This window comes from Haematobia irritans, chromosome 1, assembly GCF_050003625.1.
Source record: "Haematobia irritans isolate KBUSLIRL chromosome 1, ASM5000362v1, whole genome shotgun sequence".
Taxonomy (NCBI): domain Eukaryota; kingdom Metazoa; phylum Arthropoda; class Insecta; order Diptera; family Muscidae; genus Haematobia; species Haematobia irritans.
The window spans coordinates 31,333,489-31,355,331 of NC_134397.1; the positions used below are offsets into that span (position 1 = coordinate 31,333,489).

Below are 21,843 nucleotides of genomic sequence, written 5' to 3' on the forward strand. Positions count from 1 at the left end.
GGTAAAAGTTTTCAGCTGACCTCTTTGGCGATTAGATCCGATCATTTTGTTTACACACGAACTGCACAATTTGGAATGGGTTTTCAACGGAGGAAACTAAATTCGGTAAATGGCGACTTTCCTACAATTGAAGCAACACTTTGGCTATATGAAGGTTAACTATTTTCGTGCTTCTGTGATCTTTGCCCTTTTTGGAACTTCAATTGAATGGTTTCATTTGGAAAGGTTTCTCATCGATGAATACGAGCGTGAAGCGGCCATCGGCCGTTACGGCGGTCCACACTATTATATCGGAGGTACCACATATCTGGTGGCCAATCCAAGGTAAAAGTTTTCAGCTGAGCTCTTTGGCGATTAGATCCGATCATTTTGTTTACACACTAACTGCACAATTTGGAATGGGTTTTCAACGGAGGAAACCAAATTCGGTAAATGGCGACTTTCCTACAATTGAAGCAACACTTTGGCTATATGGAGGCTAACTTTTTTGTGCATCTGTGATCTTTGCCCTTTTTGGAACTTCAATTGAATGGTTTCATTTGGAATGGTTTCTCATCGGACACTACTCGTATGTGTCTGTCTCGTTTCCTTTTGGGTATAGTAACCATACGCACTAACTTTTAATACCCTGATCCACAGTGTATTGCAGGGTATAAAAATGTTTATCTGTCTCAAAGGCAGATGGGATGGACGGACATGAAGAGATATGTAGCTGTAATTCAAGAATATTTCAATCCATATAGGCTAATTTTACTTACCGTACTATGAGCATCTCCTTCAACTTCTGGTAAATTGCGATCTACTTGGGTTTTGTGTCGTCTCGATTCAGCGGATAATTGCTCTGAACCATGATACCACATAATAAATGTGGGTGGTTCCAAAGCACCACGAACAATGCATCTCAATATAACCGTACTGCCAGCCTTAACATAACGATCTGGATCACCTAAGATTTCGGTACGAGGAACTGCAAGAAAAAAAAGTAAAGGATAATAAAGAATATTGAGTTTGTTTTTGCTTTTGCTTTAGCAGTAATCATCCACCATCAAATATTAATATTGCCAATAGAAAAGAAACAAATCAAGGGAGCTATTACACCTATGGATATTCATATTCCCTATAACGAAATAAATTCGGAAAAGTACAATAAAAAACCAAAAAGTTCCAACTATGTTATGTATCCCTCGCAAAAAATACAGACAACCATAGGTAATTCCAATGTTAAATAAGACCAACAAATTCTTAGCTACTATCTATGATGAGGCGGCTAAAATGTATCAACATCACGTATCACACGTAATAATGGTAACAACACGTTCGAAAATTTGCTGCCAACAATATGTGGAAAATGACATTAGGTTTTCTTTATTTACTTGGAAGATAGTCAAAAAAGAAAAAAAAACTCCAAGAAAATTGGAAGTAAATATCATATGGGACAAACATCTCCCTAAATGATTTTTATTTGAAATAAGCTTGTGACATCCAAGGTAGTTAGATATTCCTCATTTCGAATGTTACAAATCAAATGTATTTATTTGATTCAAGTAAATAATTAATATATGTAGCATTTGCCATACAAAAAAAAAAACCTTGGATTCAACCCGAACATGGTCCAGGGGTATCAAAGTCGTATGAAGCTAAATCGGGCCACAGATATATGGAAGTCATTTATAAATCTAAACCGGTTTCAACACATTTGAATGCCTGAGAATACCATAAAATTTACTCCTTGTATACAAATCAAGACAAGGATCCGATTTCTGGTGCCAATTAAATCCATATCGGGTGAAAAATATATATGGTAGCTATATATAGCTGAACATATTTTGACAAATTTAGCATGTCTGGAAAAAGGGATATAAAATTCTGGCACCTGCGGCCATATAATTGCATCTCGGGCGAATAATAAAGGGTGGTACGGTCAAAATTTGGTCAAGGAAAAACGCGTGTAAATCGGTGAAATCGTTTATTTAAAAAAATCAAATTAAATTTCTTTTTCAAGTTCAATTAGTATAAAATTCAGTAAAAATACTCAGTTAGGCTTTCGCTTTTCCAAATCCGAATTGCCGGGCCTCACGCTTGACACCTGCCATCAGATTTTGTACAGCCACCTTGTCCACCTTCTTCGCCGCAGAAAGCCAGTTTGCCTTGAACTGCTGCTCGTCCTTAGCAGTTTTTTTGGTCTTCTTTAGGTTCCGCTTGACAATAGCCAAGTATTTTTCAATTGGGCGGAGCTCTGGCGTTTTGGGAGGGTTCTTGTCCTTGGGAACCACCTGCACGTTGTTGGCGGCGTACCACTCCATGGCCTTTTTAACGTAATGGCAAGATGCCAAATCCGGCCAAAATAGTACGGAACAACCGTGTTTCTTCAGAAAAGGCAGCAGACGTTTATTCAAACACTCTTTCACGTAAATTTCTTGGTTGACAGTCCCGGAAGCTATGAAAATGCTGCTTTTCAAGCCACAGGTACAGATGGCTTGCCAAACCAGATATTTCTTTGCGAACTTTGACAGTTTTATGTGCTTGAAAATATCTGCTACCTTTCCCCTTCTTTTTTCCGTATAAAACTCCTGTCCCGGAAGCTGCTTGTAGTCGGCTTTGACGTAGGTTTCGTCGTCCATTACCACGCAGTCAAACTTCGTCGGCATCGTGGTGTACAGCCTCCGGGATCGCGCTTTGGCCGTCGTATTTTGTTTATCATCGCGATTTGGAGTCACTAAGTTCTTGTAAATCGATAGTCTGGCTCGTTTTTTGGCTCGATGCATGGTTGTAGATGATACACCCAGCTTATTTGCGGCATCTCGGAGAGAGAGGTTAGGGTTTCGCTTGAAACTACCGGCAACTCTCTTTGTCGTCTCAGCGGCTTCCGGTTTTCGATATCCCCCCGATCCATACTTCCTGGCTGTCGACAAACGTTCCCCAAAACACTTTAATTACATTTGTAACGGTTGATTTGGCAACTTTTAAGCGATTTTGCCAGCTTTACGTGCGAGTAGCTCGGATTTTCGCGATGCGCGAGCAAAATTTTGATACGCTGCTCTTCTTGCTTGGACGGCATTTTGACAACTGAAGAGTGAATTCCAAAATCAAAATAGGAGCAACATTCCACACACACACACACACACCTTCAAAATGAGGGGTTTTCAGGTTTTTAAATGCAAAATTGAAAGAAATACGTCAAGTTTATATTGACCAAATTTTGATCGTATCACCCTTTATATTTAAATCTGAACAGATTTCAACAAAAATTTGGCAGGGATTGTCAGAATGTTAGTTTTACTCCCTGTGCAAAATATCATGTTTATCGGAGTAAAACTCTGAAATAAAGTAACCAGGAAAATGTCGAACTCGAAAAGCGAACATAGTACCGGCCTGTAGCATAGAAATGAACCAAAGGAGGCTTAAGAAGTGGGTACATTTTTAACGACCATTTAACCTCAATTCAAATAAAATTCCTTTTATATGAAGATAACATTGTTCAGTCACTTAATTCCAAGGACAAATCGCCTTCAATGAAAAGAGTATAGATTTTTGCTCAAGTAAACAATTTTTTGTATCATAGAAATGTGTCTTATATGCTAAGCAAAAATGGCAGGACATGATGCCTTTTGGTTTAGGACATTTTTTTTTTCATTATAGAAAAATATTGAAAATTTTTATTTATAATTATTTGATATTTTATTTTTTGTTTGAAATTTATTTTCGGGACTTACAGACTATTTTTTTTTCCTGGATTATTTATTATGAATAGAGTATTAAATATTCCCTTCCGTTTGCTTTTATCGATTTCCTTTCTATGGCTTTGGGTTAGAACAATTCTAGAAATTCTGTTTATGCCCCATTCTCACACAAATATAATTTTCTCCTAGAAGACATTCAAGAAATTCCTTTCGCCACCTAAGGTGTTAAACGATAATGGATTTTGGAAGTTGGCAGTAAGAATGGGCAGAACAAGGGGAATAATAATAAAAAAAAAAAAAACATACAACCAAGAACAATTTGCAAAAGCCAAATTACTGCAAATAATGGTTATGACCACACATTCGCATGTTTGGTGGGTCGAATATGTATTTCCAACTTTTTTCTATGCGAATATTGGCAAATACAAAAATTCATCTAATGCCTTACGTCTGCTTAACAGTCGATTGTCGTTGCTGGCTGGGACCATTGCCATTGAAAGGACGGCTTTTAAATTGTTTTATTTTTATCGATGGAAAACAAACCATTATATCGAAAGATTAAATCTTTTGGTATCGTGTCTACATGATCAAAGCACATACGAACCAAAACCCAAACCTACCAGCCAAATAACCATAACCATCAGCCATCAAAGAAAGGATTTTACTACAGACAAGTGTGAGACACGTACAAAAGTGATATTTATAATTTGCATTCCTATTCAGGCAAATATGATTGGCAAAAATGGAAAATTGTATGCCTACTTGGTTATTCTATAAAGCTAGAGCGTTTATCGACAGTCATTCAGGAAATCAACCCCCTTTGCCCCACCCCTCACCATGATATTTGATATTCAAATATTTATTACTGTGATACCGTTGAGTAGTTAGAAAAGGGGAAAAGGTCATCATTACTGGTTTGAGACATGATGAGTTTTGGATTGAATTATCATAAAATTTTATTGAATGTGTTTTGCATCAGCTGAGCCACATTCTAAATTGGGTAATATGTTGTAATGTCAATATGCAAATATTACTTCAAATTGATATTTTCCATATGATCCGTGGAATATTAATTTGCGTCAGATTACTGACATGATATCGGCGAATTAAAATTTGAAGAGTGGGCGAATAGCTTCTTAACTCATGATGCTGGCTATTAAATTTTCTATAAGATAGGATTTTGTATGATTTTTATACCCTCCACCATAGGATGGGGGGTATATTAACTTTGTCATTCCGTTTGTAAGACATCGAAATATTGCTCTAAGACCCCATAAAGTATATATATTCTGGGTCGTGGTGAAATTCTGAGTCGATATGAGCATGTCCGTCCGTCCGTCTGTTGAAATCACGCTAACTTCCGAACGAAACAAGCTATCGACTTGAAACTTGGCACAAGTAGTTGCTATTGATGTAGGTCGTATTGCAAATGGGCCATATCGGTCCACTTTTACGTATAGCCCCCATATAAACGGACCGCCAAATTTGGCTTGCGAGGCCTCTAAGAGAAGCAAATTTCATCCGATCCGTCTGAAATTTGGTACATGGTGTTAGTATATGGTCTCTAACAAACACGCAAAAATTGGTCCACATCGGTCCATAATTATATATAGCCCCCATATAAACCGATCCTCCGATTTGGATTGCGAGGCCTCTAAGAGAAGCAAATTTCATCCGATCCGGCCGAAATTTGGTACATGGTGTTAGTATATGGTCTTTAACAACCATGCAAAAATTGGTCGAAATCGGTCCATAATTATATATAGCCCCCACATAAACCAATCACCAGATTTGACCTCCGGAGCCTCTTGGAAGACCAAAATTCATCTTATTCAGTTGAAATTTGGTACGTGATGTTAATATATGGCCTCAAACTCCTATGAAAATATTGGTCGAAATCGGTCCATAATAATATATAGGCCCCATATAAACCGATCCCCAGATTTGACCTCCAGAGCCCCTTGGAAGAGCAAAATTCTTCCCATTCGGTTGAAATTTGGTACGTGATGTTAGTATCCAACAACCATGCAGGAATTGGTCTATATCAGTCCATAATTATATATAGCTTCCATATAAACCGACCCCCAGATTTGACCTCCGGTGCCTTTTGGAGAAGCAAAATTCATCCCATCTGCTTGAAATTTGGTACGTGGTGATCGTATATGATATTTAACAACCATGCCAAAAGTGGTCCGTATCAGTCCATAATCATATATAGTCGTTAACAATCATGCCTAACTAGGTCCATATCGGTCTATAGTTATGTATAGCCCTCAGATAAATAGATCCCCAGTCACACAAAAATTGGTCCATATCAAGTTCATAATTCTATATAGCCCCGATATAAGCGACCCCCATATTTCAATTCTGGCTCTCGATTGTGGATGACAGTCTTTCGTAGAAGTTTCTACGCAATCCATGGTGGAGGGTACATAAGATTCGGCCTGGCCGAACTTACGGCCGTATATACTTGTTTTTTTTTTTTCTAGATAAGCTTTGCGCTTTAAAGTAATTATTTTTTTAATCCGGACAAAATATTGAAGAAGATTTGTTATGTAAAAAAAATGTATTAGACTTTGATCACAAAAAAGTGTTCACTGACAGACGGACATGGCTACATCGTCAGGGCCGGCCTTAAGCATAATTGCCAAAGACATTATGCGTCTATCTCGTCTCCTTCTGGGTATTTTAAATGTTGGATGGAGTGAAACGCATTAAAAAATAGGTAAATCGAGCTAAAGGTATGGCCTCTCTTGTCATATAAGTCCATATCGAGCGAAAGATATCTATGGAAGCTACATATATCTAAATCTGAACCGATTTCTTCTAAAATCAACAAGGTTGCATTGTGATTCAAAATAAAGGCATGTACTAAATTTGAAGTAGATTGGACTAAAATTGCGACCTAGACTTTCATCACAAAAATGTGTTTACAGTCAGACGGACATTTCGTCTCCTTCTGGGTGTTGCAAACATATGCACTAACCCCCATACTATGATGGAGGGAGGGAAACGCATTCAAAAATAGGAGATGTCTTCCAAGACTTTATCTTAAAGACGCTTTTTACTAGAAATCAGACACATATTTCTACTTGGAATTTGTACTCTTAAGTTACAGTTAATCCCCAAATGGATTAACTCCAGGACGTGTGCAGGACTAGAAACTCGTATGTATGGACCAGTCCCAGTTCTGGTCAAAATGTATGGACGGGACTGGTCACTTTAACATGGGTTTATCATTGAGGGGATTTACACTTTACGATAGGATTTGACTTCATTACATAGAACATGTCCTGGGACAACTGAAAAGGACCACCCCATAGACAGAACAAAATCTTAGGAACATGTTTAACTTTTAGCATCCAAATTGCACCAGAAATGAAGAATTTTTTGAATATGTTGCACACAAAATTATTCAGGTATTATTCAGATAGAAATCAATAAATTTTGTGAAAATTTAAAATTTGCTACAAACTAGGCCATTGGTATCAGTCCTATGAGGTTAGGTTAGGTGGCAGCCCGATGTATCAGGCTCACTTAGACTATTCAGTCCATTGTGATACCACATTGGACAACTTCTCTCTTATCACAGAGTGCTGCCCGATTCCATGTTAAGCTCAATAACAAGGGACCTCCTTTTTATAGGCGAGTCCGAACGGCGTTCCACATTGCAATTTAAAAAACTGAAAAACAATTTTTTTCCAATTTCAATTTTTATCAGTATTTTTTACACTTTTATTTTCTTATTATCTAATTTTTATAAATTGAAAAACTTTTTTGCTTCCACCGGGGGTTGAACCTGGGTCTATTGGTACAACAGAATGCCTTAGCACACTCAGCCACAAACGCCATTGAACACAATGCATCAAAACGTATATTCAAATGTTTGTGACATGAAGCTAATATAACACCACGTCATGACATTCTAACTACTTCACCAATGTGGTATCACAATGGACTGAATAGTCCAAGTGAGCCTGATACATCGGGCTGCCACCTAACCTAACCTAAGTTTGAAATACTTCCGGATCATAAATTGGGGATCCAAACTACTTTTTTGGAAGCTCTTTTTGTAGTTTGGAAGCTCTTGGGAATTGCGCAAACTTTTTTTTTGTCAGTGCAAGAACATAGGTGTGAAGAAAACAAGCAAGTAATTTCTGTAAAATTTTTTTGTCCAGCACCAAGCCCTAATGATTCGAGAGGTTAATGCACATGTTATTGTATTTATGTACTAATAGTGTTTTTCACTTCCTCCTTCATCTTATTTCCTATCCAATATAAGCATAAATGGTTTTATTTCGTAGTTTCATTTATGACCAAACCATATCAAAATTTCCTTCTCACTAAATAGATTGTAATAAAAATAAATTCAACATTATGCATAGATTTTCGTAACAATTTCCTTATAACTTTCGTGTATATATTCCGTTAGTAAGGATGTGTCCTTCGAATGGAATTCTTACCTTACTTTGTTTCTGTGTACTTGCAAAATATCCACTGTGATTTTGGTAGTACGCTAAGGCGTCAGCATTGACGATCTGTGTAAGTTTTATAAGATAATTTGTATTTATGACCTCATTTAGTTTGTGAAATTGAGCAGAACGTGAATGTGTATTACATTTAAGGTAATAGAGGCCCCTACCTTCCATGCTTCATGGCCTTGACGGTAAATATGGATATATTGAAAGGAATCTTTATGTAAAAGTCGAAGTTTTAATTCAAACGTTGTGAAACTTGGCACTGTTCTAAGTTTCGGACAAGAAATTATCTTGGTTGTCACACGTGTCAACAAAATTTTGTTTACGTTATATTTTTATGGAAAATTTCATCAACATTTTATTTCAATAGAAACTTTTGTCAACGTTTTATTTCAATAGAAAATTTTTTCAAAATTTTATTTCAATAGAAAATTTTGTCAACATTTATTTCAATAGAAAATTTTGTCAAAATTTTATTTCTATAGAAATTTTTTTTCAAAATTTTATTTTTATAGAAAATATTGTCAAAATTTTATTTTTATACAAAATTTTGCCAAATTTTATTTCTAAAGAAGACTTTTCAAAATTTTATTTCTATAGAAAATTTCGTTAAAAATTTATTTCTATAGAAAATTTTTTCAACACTCTATTTCAATAGAACATTTTGTCAACATTTTATTTCAATATAAAATTTTGTAAGAATAGCATTTCTAATGAAAATTTTGTCAAAACGTTATTTCTATAGAAAATTTGGTCAAAATTTTATTTTTATAGAAAACTAGCGTAACCCGGCCCGCTTCGCTACGCCTTGTGAAGCGTATTTGTAGGAACATTTTGCGTTAACTTAGAGAACCATATCCTTCGTGCTAAAAAAAAATCGAAAAGTGGCTTTTCAAGGAAAGGTATCCTTCCCCTCAACATATCTGAAAGTTAAGCACTATATTATAGTAACATACAAAGAATTACTGTTTCCCATCCAATAAATCGGAAAAAGCAAAAGTAGTAAAAAATTTTACCACTTTAACATTTGCTAAAATGTTGGAAAACGTAGAGGGTCTACGTTAACTGTCAATTTCATGTAAATTTAAGTTCTTTATTAAAAAGAAGTCTGGCAGAAGCCTGTGCAAAATACATAAAATTATGTACCGAGTTCCCATTTATGGACAACCCTGTACTTTCAATTTAAGAAAAAAAAAAAAACGAACAAAAGGGAACCCTCTGCCCACCTTTGCTCCACTCCGACCTGATATCGGACTATCACGGACCCTATATTAATTTCACAACTACTCAATGGTCCCTATAAATTCTATGGAAGTAAATCGACAAAGTTTATTTCAATTTTCCCCTTCTCCAACCAGATATCGAAAAATCATATACTAATTTAAAAATCATGTATAAATTTAATCACCTCCTCTCACTTCCCTGTAAATTTCAAGTAGATCGGAGATATTTAAATTTTGCTCTATTTTTTTAAAGGGACGTCACTTTCCCCGATACAATATCGACAAACACCGTAACCTTCCCTGAAAATTCTTGAAACTTTCCTTCAAGTGTGGGGCAAGGAAGGTTGCCTCTTCCCCCATTGCCTTTGTAAATTTCAAGAAAACTTAAATTTTTTTTTGCAGTTTTAGAGAGGACCTCCCCCCGATCAAATATCAAAAAGTGATGTAGCGTATCTCAGAAAATGTCAAGCAATTATAAGCCTAAAGGGGGCGGCCTCTCTTCCGTCCAAATATCGCAAAATCAGGTATCAACTATTAATATCGTAACCTCTCCCCAGTCCTCTGTAAATTTCAAGTAACTCGGTAAAGTTTACTTGTTTCTCTGTATGTACTTAAGAGAAGCGGATGTCTCCTTATGCCCTTTTATTTTTATTAAAAAATCAGGAACCTGATATAAATTTCATAATCTCACCCATTTTTGCCGTAAAATTTCAGTCGGGGGAGTTTAGTTTGGTTTTCACTGTACCTTAAAAAAAAGTCGGGCAAAGGGGTGGTCCCCCTCCCCGACCAAATATCGAAAAATAATGTAGGGGATATTAGTTTAGATGCCAACCCCAACATTCAATGAAAATTTCAAGCAAGTCGCATAATTTTTTTCCAAGTTTCAAAAAGTGGGGCAAGGGGGAGGTCCCCTCCCCGTCCATATATGAAATCATCAAGTACCCCATATTAATTCCATAACCTCACTGCATGTTCTCTGTAAATCTCAGATAATTTAGAGAATTTTAGTTTTTTCACTGTAATTAAAAAAAGTACAAAGGGGAGGTCCCCCTCCGCCACAAAATATCGAAATATAAAGTAGCGGATCTTTGTGTAGATACCAACCCCAACCTTCAATGAAAATTTCAAACAAATTGGTCAACTTTGGTCCAATTTTCAAAAAGTCGCGACCAGGTGTCAAAAAATGAGGTACCCTATTTTCACCACATGAACGCCCCCTACGATATCTGAAAGTTTCAAGTAAATCGGTTCAGGCGTTTCGGACCCAACTCGGGACATACAAACAAACAAACAAACAAACAAATAAACAAACATAGATTGAATTTTATATATATATATATATATAGATTTTGTCAAAATTTTATTTTTATAGAAAATTTTGTTAAAATTTTATTCCAATAGAAAATTTTGTCAACATTTTATTTTAATAGAAAATTTTGTCAACATTTTATTCCAATAGAAAATGTTGTCAACATTTTATTTCAATAGAAAATTTTGTCAAAATTTTATTTTAATAGAAAATTTTGCCCTACGATATCTGAAAGTTTCAAGTAAATCGGTTCAGGCGTTTCGGACCCAACTCGGAACATACAAACAAACAAACAAACAAATAAACAAACATAGATTGAATTTTATATATATATATAGATTTTGTCAAAATTTTATTTTTATAGAAAATTTTGTTAAAATTTTATTCCAATAGAAAATTTTGTCAACATTTTATTTTAATAGAAAATTTTGTCAACATTTTATTCCAATAGAAAATGTTGTCAACATTTTATTTCAAAAGAAAATTTTGTCAAAATTTTATTTTAATAGAAAATTTTGCCAAATTTTATTTTTTTAAAATTTTGTCAAAATTTTATTTCTACAGAAAATTTCGTCAATTTTTTTTCTATAGAACATTTCGTCAACATTTTATTTCAATATAAAATTTTGTAAAAATAGTATTTCTATTAAAAAATTTTATTTTTTAGAAATTTTGTCAAAATTGTATTTCTATAGAAAATTTTGTCAAAATTTTATTTCAATAGAAAATTTTGTCAAAATTTTATTTCTACAGAAAATGTCGTCAAATTTTTTTTTTATAGAACATTTTGTCAACATTTTATTTCAATAGAAAATTTTGTAAAAATAGTATTTCTATGGACAATTTTGTCAACATTTTATGTCTACAGACAATTTTGTCAAAATTTTGTTTTTATACAAAATTTGGTCAAAATTTAATTTCTATAGAACATTTTGTCAAAATTGTATTTTTAAAGAAAATTTTGTCTAAATTTATTTAGAGAAGAATATTTTATAAAATCTACCAAAATATTAAGAATTCTACCAATCTATCAAGCAGTAAAAACATTTACCATTTTTGGTGGTATCCTACCAACTGTGGGTCGTATACGAAAATTGAAGTCGGAGTTGGTAATATAGCAAAATATCGATTCCCCTCCTTGTAAAATAATACTTGCCTAGCTTCAGCTTTAACTTCTTGAAGGCACAAAAGGCATATTTAAAAAAAAATATGTCTCCTAAAAGTCTCTCGATATCAGACGTTTGTCCCTTTATTTTCGATATTATGGGGTGATCATTAAGTATGCTTTTTTTCGCTTTAGGACGCATAGTATAGGAGATAAGAGCGAAAGAAATTTTTCATTTTAAAATTTTAAGTTTTTTCAGGACTTGGATGGAATTTTCGATTTTATTGGGTGATAAATAATTAAGCTCCGTTTCGCGAATTGTTTAGGAGATATGAGCGACATAATTTTTTCATATAAAAATGTTAACGTTTTTTAGGATACGAAAGGAATTTTCGATATATGGTGGATGATAATGAATTAAGATCATCTGATAGCTGACAGATTTATTTCAGTGACAGTTAAATTTATTATTTACAAGCATACAAAACACTTTAAAATATTTCATTTAGAAATAGAGCTATTTGTGATGAAAATGGCAGATCTCAAGCATCACAGTTGGAATTAGTGTGGGCCACCGTAGCGGCTAATGGTCCCTTTGCTTGATTATAGAATTCAGTTCCTAATTATAATTAAATATCGAATTTTAAAATCATTCGATTTTATTTTTATACCCTGCGTCATACTATAGAATTATAAGTTAGTTCATATGTTTGCAACACCCACAAGTAGACGAGATAGATATATGATGTCTGTGGCAATATTGCTCAGAACCAGTCCCTGAGGCGATCTAGCCATGTCCATCTGTCCGTCCGTCTGTCTGTGAACACATTTTTTGTGATCAAAGTCTAGGTCGCAATTTAAGTCCAATCGACACAAATTTAGCACAAGTATATGTTTTTGGTCAGAATAGAATCCTATTGATTTTGAAGAAATCGGTTCAGTTTTAGATATAGCTCCCATATATATCTTTCGCCCGATATCTACTAATATGGTCCCTGAAGCCAGAAGTTAAGCCTGACTTACTTTAAATTCTGCACAAGGAGTTCAATAAAGTGTGCCGAATTTGGTTGAAATCGGTTCAGATTTATATGTAGCTTCAATATATATCTTTCGCCCGATATGCACTTATATGGTTCCAGAAGCCATTTTTTTGCCCTAATTTGCTTTAAATTTTGTACAGGGAGTAGTATTAATATTTTAGCTACCCTATTGCCACTGACGGATCCATCACAGAACTGGTACCGATGCTCCAGTTAGTTGCAATTTTTAAATGTTCGTAGTTTATTGATTTCGCTTGATATTAAAATCTTTTTGGATCTACATATTTGGTGAAATAAAATTATCAGAATAACCTATTGTTCGACATATTTCAAATGTGTTCGAATGCGATTCGGATGCCCAAACTGAAACAGTTTTCTAAGAGTTTGTCCGAATGTGGATCCTGAGGACCTGTCTATGGAGTGCTCCTGCTAAATTGTCGCAGGACGTGTCCTTTGGAATGAGTCCAAGTCGTGTCCTAAAGTATAAATTTACCCCGTCAATGACAAACCCATGTTAAAGTAACCGGTTCCTTCCATGCATTTTGACCAGAACTGGGACTGGTCCATATACACCAGTGACTAGTCCTGTATCGGTCCTGTGGTTGTTCCATTTCCCGTAGGGTATGCATGCCAAATTTGGTTGAAATCGGTTCCGATTTAGATATAGCTCCCATTTATCTTTCACCCGATATGGACTTACGAGTATGTGTCCCCAGAAGACAGAGTTTTGTCAGAGTTTAATTTTGCCAATTGTATACAAATTTAGTTTTTAATTTGTTGGATTACATATCAGTAACCCTGTGTTCTCAAAGAAAATTATTGCGTGTATTCCATGGTGGTGTGTATTTAAGATTCGACCCGGCAGTGTATACGTGCTCTACTTTCGTTACTACAATACATACAAGCCTTCTAATATGCGTTAATGTGTGTGTGTGTGCGAGTATGATACATATTAACACACAAATATTTTTGTGTTTATTCAACATAGCATTTAGTTTAGTTCTGCCTCATTTATTCGTTTGCCAATAGAATATTTAAGAGATTTGCTTTTCTGTTGTCATTGCTTCCCCTTTTGTCGGTTTCTTTATTCACACAATCTCAACCCTGTGAATGTCGTATTTGTGTTATTTTAGGTTTTCTGTCTTTTGTTTTTCTCCCCAAACGAAAAAACAAAATCCTCTTTGGACATGCATTGTCTTAAAACCCCCTAACCTATTTGTCCAAATACAACTCTTACTTTTGATAATTGAATCCAAAAGGATGAATTCTTACCCTATCTATAGTTTTGCCCATACAATAGGGGCTAAGAGGCTTATATAAATATTCATTTTTGTGTATTTGTGGATTTGCAAAACGACGAATATAATCTTTGAATCTCTATTGATCTTAGAAAGAATAAACTTTAGATAATATTTTTCTTAACACTAGATATATGCTATTATGCTAAAGGGCTTTTTAAGACATACATTTTAAATCCCTATTTTGCATAAACGTTTCTTTAAATAAAAATAAAAAATTGCTAACGAATAGAGAAACATATTTGATAATAAATAAATAAATTATGGGAAATAACTTCTTTTGGGGTTATTTGCTTTGTAACCAAAAATTTCAAAAGAATATGGTATGGAATGGTGGTAGTAAATACATTTAACCATATTTGTCTTAAACTTTTATTATAAAACACGAATTTTATTTTAAAGTGTCTGAAGGGTATTTGCCTTAATCGTATATTCTATATCCTGTCTAACCTATGGAAGTGTGATATTGTGGGTCAGGAATTTTGACCTTTCATCGACAAATTGAAAGGTTTAAACCAATTTCAAAATGTAAATTTTTTTTGACTAGACTGTCATCCACAATCCATGCATTACTTGGTGTGTTGTAATAGTTGCCGTAAATCGGAAAAATATACGGTGTCTTGGTGATCAAGAAAATTTTGGGAGATCAGTCCATATGGAAGCTATACCTAAACATGGACCAGTTTAGAATTTAACTCATACCTTTGTGATTCCAAAATACTTCTATATTGAACTGTATACTCTCTGCTTTATTTTGTTTTCAAATTAGGTAATTGATACACCATAGAATTTAATCTTAATTTAATCTACAATCTCTACTTGAAGGTTACAGTTCAAGTATCCTCATTTACACACTTTAGAAAATGTTCATAGAAATATTGCATATTTTTAGATGTTAAATTTATCCACGAGATATGATAAGAGAAAAACTGTTACATTATAAAGCGAATTAATTAAAAGGTTGCACAGCTTGACAAAAGAAATGTTGCAAAACAATGTAGAAATTTTAACATTTAATGGCACAATTTTTGGAAGCCACCGTGGTGCAATTGTTAGCATGCCCGCCTTGCATACACAAGGTCGTGGGTTCGATTCCTACTTCGACCGAACACCAAAAAGTTTTTCAGCGGTGGATTATCCCACCTCAGTAATGCTGGTGACATTTCTGAGGGCTGGAATCGGGCAGCACTCAGTGATAAGAGAAAAGTTCACCAATGTGGTATCACAATGGACTGAATGAGCCTGATACATCGGGCTGCCACATAACCTAACCTAGATTATCGCATTGAAAGCCAGGGCCAGGGGGAAAGTACACCTCAACCTCTCGACAATTGAACAATTCCGAAGGTATTGTAGATGCCTGCGTGGCACAGTCCGCCCGTCCGTCCGTTTCTATGTTATTGTCCGTCCAGTGTGCGTATATAAGCAATGTGGGTGGCCAGTATACAATATACTGGGTGGCACGCATCAACACTTCGACACGGACAATTCGACAATTCCCAAGGTATTGCAGATGCCTTCAGCACAGTCCGTCCGTAAGTTTCTATTGTGTTGTACGTTCAGTGTACATATACGAATGTACACCTGCTTATATAATTAGCGTATATAAGTAACGTGGGTGTCCAGTAGAAGATACACTGGTATTTCTATTTCTATGAACAATCTTGTCAACATTTTATTTCTATAGCAATTTTCTCAACATTTTATTTCTATAGAATTTTTATACCCTTCACTATAGGATGGGGAGTATATTAACTTTGTCGTTCCATTTATAACACATCGAAATATTGCTCTAAGACCCCATAAAGTAAAAAGTAGTGAAATTCTAAGTCGATCTAAGCATGTCCGTCCGTCTGTTGAAATCACGCTAACTTTCGAATAAAACAAGCTATCGACTTAAAACTTTGCGTAAGTAGTTGTTATTGATGTAGGTCGGATGGTATTACAAATGGGCCATATTGGACCACATTTACATACTGGACCTCTTATAAACCGACCCCCAGGTTGAAATTTGATACGTGGTGTTAGTATATGGTCTATAACAACCACGCAAAATTTGGTACATATCGGTTCATAATTATATATACCATATAAGCCGGTACCCAGATCTTTGAAGAGCAAATTTTATCCGATTCAGGGTTAATTAGGTACATTGTGCTAGTATATAGCCGTTATGGCCTAACGAGGCCCATATTGGTCTGTAATATATATAGGCCTCAGATAAACCGATCCCCAATCATACAAAAACCACCATATAATGCGACCCCCATATTTCAATTCTGGCTCTCTAAGTACCGCGCAAAAGTCATATATCGGTTCGTAATTATTTGTAGACTTACACATGTATATTTTTGGTCTAATATAGTAAGTAATTCGATTATGGATGACGATCTTTCGTAGAAGTTTCTCCGATCTTTCGTAGAAGTTTCTGGAGGGTACATAAGATTCGGCATGGCCGAACTTACGGAACTTACTCGTTTTTTTTTTAATTTTATTTATAAAGAAAAAATTGTCAACGTTTTAGTTCTATAGAAAATTTTGTCAAAATTTTATTTCTATAGAAAAATTGGTATTTCTATAGAAAAAATTGTCAAATGTTTGTTTTGTTATTTCTATAGAAAATTTTGTCAGTATTTTATTTCAATGGAAAATCTTGTCAACATAGAAAATTTGGTTGAAGTTTCATCTCTCTAGAAAATTTTGTCAACATTTTGTTTCAATAGAAATTTTGTTAAAATTTTATTTCTGTAGAAAATTTGGTTAACGTTTTATTTCTATAGAAAATTTTTGCTAAAATGTTATTTCTATAGAAAATTTTGTTAACTATTAAAAAAAAAAAATTGTCAAAATTTCATTTCTATAGAAAATTTTGTCAAAATTTTATACTAGTATGTATGGAACATTTTGTCAATATTTTCATTCCATAGAAGATTTGTTCTCCATTTTTTTGTATAGAAAATTTTGTCAACGTTTTACTTTTATAAAAAATTTTCCAAAATTGTATTTCTATCGAAAATTTTGTCAACTTTTATTTCTATAGAAAATTTTGTCAAAATTTTATTTCCATAGAATATCGAATAAAAACTGTCGTATCTAGAAGCCCAGAAGTAAAATCGGGAGATTATTTTATATGGGGGATATATAAAAGGATGGACCGCATATATAATACCATATTTAGCAAACCTATAAAAATCTATGTAAGCTTTAATACAAATTATTTAAATTTTGTAGAAATAAATTTTAAATCCATTCTAGAAAAATTGCGATTTTTTTGCAAATATTTGAGGTCAAGCGTTAGAAATAAAAAAATAAAAAAAAATATAAATTACTTATTTATTAAAATATCACAAAATTTTTTAACTTCACACCCAAAACACTGAAAGGTGTGATCCAATCACACCATAAGAAGTGATGCGTATTAAGTGCAACGGATGTTGAAATAGTGGACATCCGTCCATGTGAAATTCATCGCTACTGCACCAATTTTGCATCACGTCCGGATCCAAAAAGAGCATTTTGACTACTTTTCAATATTCGAATATTCTTTCATGTTTTTAATGCTTTTACATATATATGACATAACCTTTCCTATAACTATTTTTATTTTCTAGAGTACTAAGGTTAAAGTATTGTCTTATTCACATGTTAACAGTATTATTCTGTATGTGTATGTGTATGTTTTTTTTTTGTATTTTAATTAAATGTATTTTCTGACCATTAAATCCCTTTGTCTCATTCAAATTCTCAATTTCAAAATATAAGCCAATGTCCGACCAATCCTAATTAAATTAAAAAATCTCAAAAAGTGTCATAGCTCTTGGTTTTTTTCCATTATGCACAGCTAGCACTTCACATCTTTGTTTTCATGGTTATAGTCATAGCTGTTTTGTCCTTTTCATTTTTATTTTATATTGAAAATTTTAAGCATTCTTTTCTTTGAAAATCGAATTTAAAGTGTGGTCATAAAAATTCTATTCAATATGGACAATTGTTAAGTCAAAAATTCATCTGATCCTCCTTTAGTTTGGTTTTTGGGTTTAAACTTTGACCACAATAAAGAAAAAATCTCTGAACAAGTTATACACTTTCGAGTGGTGACAAGGTGTGGCAACGGGAGGAAATGAATGAAAAAACTTCACCATTTATATATTTGAATATATTTTTTTTGTATATATTCACAGGCGATTTTATCTATTTATCAAGGTTGAGAGCAACTGTCCCACTAGGCGATTGTGTTCTCGTGGAGTCGACTTCTGATGAAGTTCTTTTCAAAAAGTCCTAAAAAATACGCTATTTGGCCGTCTAATATGAAAATTTAAATTTTGGACAATTAAATGTCACAAAAAAAAAAAAAAAAATACAAATTCAACAAAATAGGAAGAAAACAGTGAAAATAAAATTTAACCAGTATATACGGCCGCAAATTCGGCCAGGCCGAAGCTTATGTACCCTCCACCATGGATTGCGTAGAAACTTCTACTGAAGCCGATGGCAAGGTATCTTAAAACTTCCTAACACCGTAATATATACCACATAGTCTATACGTGCTATATATTAAACTAACAAAAAGGTCGATTAAATACGTATATAATTAAGTTAAAAGTATCTATAGAAATAACATTTTGACAACATTTTCTATAGAAGTAAAATTTTGACAAAATTTTCTATAGAAATAAAATTTTGTCAAAATTCTCTATAGAAATAAAATTTTGACAAAATTTTCTATAGAAATAACATTTTGGCAATGTTTTCTATAACAATAAAATTTTGGTAGATTATTTTTTGCTCGAGTGGCAACCATGATTATGAACCGATATGGAACGATTTTTGTGTGATTGGGTATCGGCTATATATAACTATAGACCGATATGAACCAATTTTGGCATGGTTATTAGCGGCCTTATACTAACATCACGTTGCAAATTTCAACCGGATCGGATGAATTTTGCTCCTCCAAGAGGCTCCGGAGGACAAATCTGGGGATCGATTTATATGGGGGCTATATATAATTATGGACCGATATGGACCAATTCTTGCATGGTTGTTAGAGACCATATACTAACACCACGTACCAAATTTTAACCGGATCGGATGAATTTTGCTCCTCCAAGAAGCTCCGGAGGTCAAATCTGGGGATCGGCTTATATGGGGGCTATATATAGTTATGGGTCGATGTGGGCCAATTTTTGCATGGTCATTAGAGAACATATACCAACACCATTTACCAAATTTCAGCCGGATCGGATGAAATTTGCTTCTCTTAGAGCAATCGCACGCCAAATTTGGGGGTCCGTTTATATGGGGGCTATACGTAAAAGTGAACCGATATGGACCAATTTATGCGAGGTCGTTAGGGACCATATACTAACACTATGTACCAAATTTCAGCCTGATCGGATGAAATTTGCTTCTCTTAGAGGCCTCACAAGCCAAATTTAGGGGTCCGTATATATGGGGGCTATACGTAAAAATGGACCGATATGGCCCATTTGCAATACCATCCTACCTACATCAATAACAACTACTTGTGCCAAGTTTCAAGTCGATAGCTTGTTTCATTCGGAAGTTAGCGTGATTTCAACAGACGGACGGACGGACGGACATCCTCAGATCGACTCAGAATTTCACCACGACCCAGAATATATATACTTTATGGGGTCTTAGAGCAATATTTCGATGTGTTACAAACGGAATGACAAAGTTAATATACCCCCATCCTATGGTGGAGGGTATAAAAATTTCCCTTGCGGGGATTAGAACCTTTTCCAGTTGACTTTTTCGCTTCCATGGAAGTTTACGAAATTACGAAAGTTTTCAATTTTCTTTTGAGTTTAAATGGAAAAAATACAAAAATAACAAAATAAAAATGATATGATAAAACAATTTAGAAAATTATTTGATAAAAAAGTTAACCGCTGGTAAAGATTTGTACTTGCGTTCTTAATCTATTATTCATAATAATAACGAACATCTCGAGAAGTAGTTACAATGTTATGCATTGGTGTCACACAGAAAAAAATTTCACGAACATTTTTCAAATTAAAGTCTTAATTGAGTTTTAAAAAATATTAAATTAAAAATATAATTGATTCAGGAAATTTTTTAATTGAAAAAAATCAATCACAAAAATTAATAATATCAATTAATCTATTAATTGATACTATCATTTCTGTATATGAAATTAAAAATTAATTGAATCAATTAATTTCGTGATTGGAGACAAAAAGTATTTTTTTGTGTGTATGATGCAATTTTCGAATGGTTAATAAGGACCAAATTTCAACCGAATCGCATGAAATTTGACCCACCACACTGAAAAAAATAATAAACAACCTAAATTTTAGGATGCTCAATTAACAAATTATTAAAGACAATTTTCTTTAAAATTTGTGGATATTTGCGTTCATCCGTTAAACTGGTATGTCTTTGAACTAGTGGAAATTTTCCTTAAATTAATGAAACACATTTTTATACCCACCACCATAAAATGGTGACGGGGGTATAATAAGTTTGTCATTCCGTTTGTAACACATCGAAATATCGATTTCCGACTATATAAAGTATATATATTCTTGATCAGGGAGAAATTCTAAGACGATATAAGCATGTCCGTCTGTCCGTCTGTCTGTCTGTCTGTCTGTCTGTCTGTCTGTCTGTCTGTCTGTCTGTCTGTCTGTCTGTCTGTTGTAATCACGCTACAGCCTTCAATAATGGCGCTATCTTCTCGAAATTTGGCACAGATTCCTCTTTTGTTTGCAGGCAGGTCAAGTTCGAAGATGGGCTATATCGGTCCAAGTTTTGATATAGTCCCCATATAAACCGACCTCCCGATTTTGGGTCTTGGGCCTATAAAAACAGTAGTTTTTATCAGATTTGCCTGAAATTGGAAATCTAGAGGTATTTTGGGACCATTAAGAGGTGTGTCGAAAATGGTCCCTATCGGTCCATGTTTTGGTGTAGCCCCCATATAGACCGATCTCCCGATTTTGCTTCCTAGGCGTCTAGAAACAGTATTTTCTATCCGATTTGTCTGAAATTGAAAATCTAGAGGTATTTTAGGACCATAAGGAGGTGTATCGAAAATGGTTCGTATCGGTCCATGTTTTCATATAGCCACCATATAGACCGATCTCCCGATTTTGCTTCTTATGCGTCTAGAAACTATATTTACCATCCGATTTGCCTGAAATTGGAAAGCTAAATGTATTTTGGGACTATAAAGAGGTGTGTCGAAAATGGTCCGTATCGGTCCATGTTTTGGTATAGCCCCCATATAAACCGATCTCCCGATTTTGCTTCTTGGGGGTCTAGAAACAGTATTTTCTATCCGATTTGTATGAAATTGAAAATCTAGAGGTATTTTGGGACTATAAAGAGGTGTGTCGAAAATGGTCCGTATCGGTCCATGTTTTGATATAGCCCCCATATAAACCAACCTCCCGATTTGGAGTCTTGGACCTATAAAAACCGTAGTTGTTATCCAATTTGCCTGAAATTGGAAATATAGAGGTATTTGAGGACGATAAAAAGGTGTGCCGAAAATGGTGCCCACCGGTCCATATTTTGTTATAGCCCCCATATAGACCGATCTCCCGATTTTGCTTCTAGGGCTTCTAGAAACTATATTTACCATCCGATTTGCCTGATATTGGAAATCTAGAGGTATTTGAGGACCATAAAAAGGTGTGCCAAAAATGGTGTCACCGGTCC

At 34.3% G+C, this 21,843-nt stretch overlaps 1 protein-coding gene across 1 annotated transcript in view; it reads right to left on the bottom strand.

The window, feature by feature from the left end:
* The window catches only part of dpr11 (defective proboscis extension response 11), a 555,551-nt gene that overhangs the window by 36,459 nt on the left and 497,249 nt on the right, over nt 1–21,843 (bottom strand). The window contains exon 8 of the mRNA XM_075289722.1: nt 759–967. Coding sequence (XP_075145837.1) covers nt 759–967 — 209 coding nt within the window. The remainder of the gene's footprint in view (nt 1–758; nt 968–21,843) is intronic.